The sequence below is a fragment of the Trachymyrmex cornetzi genome, unplaced genomic scaffold (genome assembly GCF_001594075.2).
Source record: "Trachymyrmex cornetzi isolate Tcor2-1 unplaced genomic scaffold, Tcor1.1 scaffold748, whole genome shotgun sequence".
NCBI classification, from domain to species: Eukaryota; Metazoa; Arthropoda; class Insecta; order Hymenoptera; family Formicidae; genus Trachymyrmex; species Trachymyrmex cornetzi.
In genome coordinates this window covers 1,178,310-1,180,872 of record NW_017300079.1, presented here as the reverse complement: position 1 = coordinate 1,180,872, position 2,563 = coordinate 1,178,310, and the positions used below count along the sequence as shown (strand labels likewise).

Sequence of the window (2,563 nt, the reverse complement as noted above, 5' to 3'; positions counted from 1 at the left end):
CCGCCGAGAGTACGACTGGTCAGCTACAGGCCAGTGACCGGGTCGGCAGTCAGGACAACAACAATGGACCCGATGCCAAGCGGCAGAAGCTGGTGCAAGAAGTCACCGCTCTCGCCGGTGCACGTTAAACGCCATCATATCGGAGCTCGGGGATTGGTCTACCATCTCTCTCAAAAACAGGAAAGTTGCGCGCACAAAATGGCAGCGAATAACAATAGAACTAGGGACTGCAAAAGGAAAATGTGGAAAGATGGGCAAAAGAGGGAGAGACGAGAACCTATAGACGTCACTTGGAGGAGGTCGGACCCCGAGGACGTCGCAGTGAACGAGCCAATGTTCCTAACCGGCGATTAACGGGCAAGCACGGAGTGTCCATCTCGGTGATGCACCCCGTCGGGGGCATTTGCCCCGTGGCGGTAGGAGAGGGGGCAGGAAAGGGAGGCACATTACTCAGGCGCGGATGGCGGACGGTCATTGATGTTCTCTCTCTTAATTTCGTCGTAATTTATGCACCGCCAGCACATAACCACCCTCCAACCGCTTCCCTGCCCCCTGGCCCCCGCCCCCCGCGGTTCGCCTATTATTTTTGTAATGCGAATCCTGCGCAGCGCGCGCCGTGAAAATGCGCGCTCTCCAAAGTTCCTCTCGTAGCACGAAAGAAAAAGAAAAAAATTAATAATAAAAAAAAAGGTAGCAAAAGGACAGAGAGAGAGACTCGACGAAGGACGAGCTAGTCTAGGTGGAATCGACTGCGGAACGATCGAACGAGCACGATCGAGAAATCCTCCTTGCTGGTCGGCCAACAACCGATCGATCGGTCGATCGATCAGTCAGTGGCTCGATCGGATCGAGCTGATCTTGGGCGCGATTCTTCTCGGAACGATGTGCGCGGTATGTTTCCAGGTGAGGAGAGTACGGGAAGTTCCGGAGGGAAAGTGCGTCGTGCGACGCGGAACGACGCGCGTCGAGGTGGGCTAACTTAAACGTTCCTATGTAAAGTAATAATAAAGATTTAAAGCAGAGTTACTAAGAAAAGAAAAAGAGAAGCAGGAAGATACAAGCGGACGCTATTAGGCGCGGCGTATAGTAGGGTAGATGGTGCGCGGCGCGCGAAACTAAAAACGCCGCCATCGTTACGAATACGTACGTACATATTCATATATATATATATACATACATCTATATATATATACACATATACATATATATATATATATATAGATATCTGACTGTCTCTATCACTCTCTTTCTCATTTTGACGCGCCGTATGCACGTGGCTTTCCACTGACTTGGGTGAATGTGGATCTGCGTGCGTGCGGATATATATGCGTGCATGCGTGCGTGCGTGCGTGCATGTGTGTGTGTGTGTGTGTCGCGAATCGTTCTGCGGCTTCGATGGCGATGAAAAGGTAATAAAAAGAAAAGGAATGAAAGCTTTTTTCGATAAAGCGACGAAGAACGAAGAAAAATTCAAGAAGATACACATACACACGTACCATACTCTTTCTCAGCCACTTTCTCTACAATAAAACACACACACACACACACACGACAGGCGCGCACTGTACACACGTGTACAAACGGGCTTGACACGTACGTTTTTTTTACGTTCTTTATTTCCCATTTTGATAAAAAAAGAAAAATGTAGTAAGATGGCGGACGAAAGGGAAAACGACGGTATATGCGGCAGCGTAACAAACTCCCGGTGTGCCCGTCATCGATACGATTCGCATGCGCGAACGAGTAAGCAAGACCCAGAAACATGGTTCCTATATTTAATAAATTATATTTATTAACGCTAAACAAATGATTAGTAACAACGTTAATGATAATAATAAAATTAATAATAATAAGAGTAATAAAGTAATAATAATGAAACTAGTAATAATAATGATAGTAATAACGATAGGTATTTTAGAAAGCTGTCGGTAGCTATAACGATTATCGCTAAGCAACGCTCGATGATCGAATCGATTGATACACATCGACGCTCGGGGTGGGGAAGGGTATAATGGCAGGGGTAGCCCGACACCATTGAAGGGATAGAATTTTACTTCTGTGTACTCTGTCTCTCTCTCTCTCTCCCTCTTTTCCACAGTCTCGCGCGTATTATAAAACGTCTCTTGGAAATAAACACAAATTATATACACGCGCGCAGCGTAACGTAAGTGAACAAATACGGCTCTTTACAGGCTTTTTTTAATTATAAACACAGATAATGGACTAAATTTTCTACTGAGACAAATCAAGACACTTTAGCGTGTAATCTGAGATTTTTAAGTAGAATAAGGCAAATTTTAAATTAGAGACGGCGGTTGGGGACGGAAATTTCAAAAATCATCTCGCGCGAAAATATTTTAGACATACAAACGTCGTCCCGGATCCACAGGTTGGGGAAGAGGGAGGAGGGAGAGAATCGCGCCCTTTCGAATAGCAAGAAGGCGGGGAATGATGTAAAAAAATCGAGAACGACAAAGAATTCACTACTAGCTGTAAGTTACGGATAAATTACGATTAAATACTATAGGATGTAAGGGGAAAGGGGGGAGGGGGTGGGAGGGGG

General features: G+C 45.8%; 1 protein-coding gene across 1 annotated transcript in view; it reads left to right on the top strand.

Moving 5' to 3' along the window:
- Positions 1-1,086, top strand: part of zfh2 (Zn finger homeodomain 2) — a 30,223-nt gene extending 29,137 nt beyond the window's left edge. The window contains exon 3 of the mRNA XM_018518214.1: positions 9-1,086. Within this exon, the coding sequence (XP_018373716.1) occupies positions 9-128 (120 nt within the window). The 3' untranslated portion in view covers positions 129-1,086. The remainder of the gene's footprint in view (positions 1-8) is intronic.
- Positions 1,087-2,563: the final 1,477 nt, after the last annotated feature.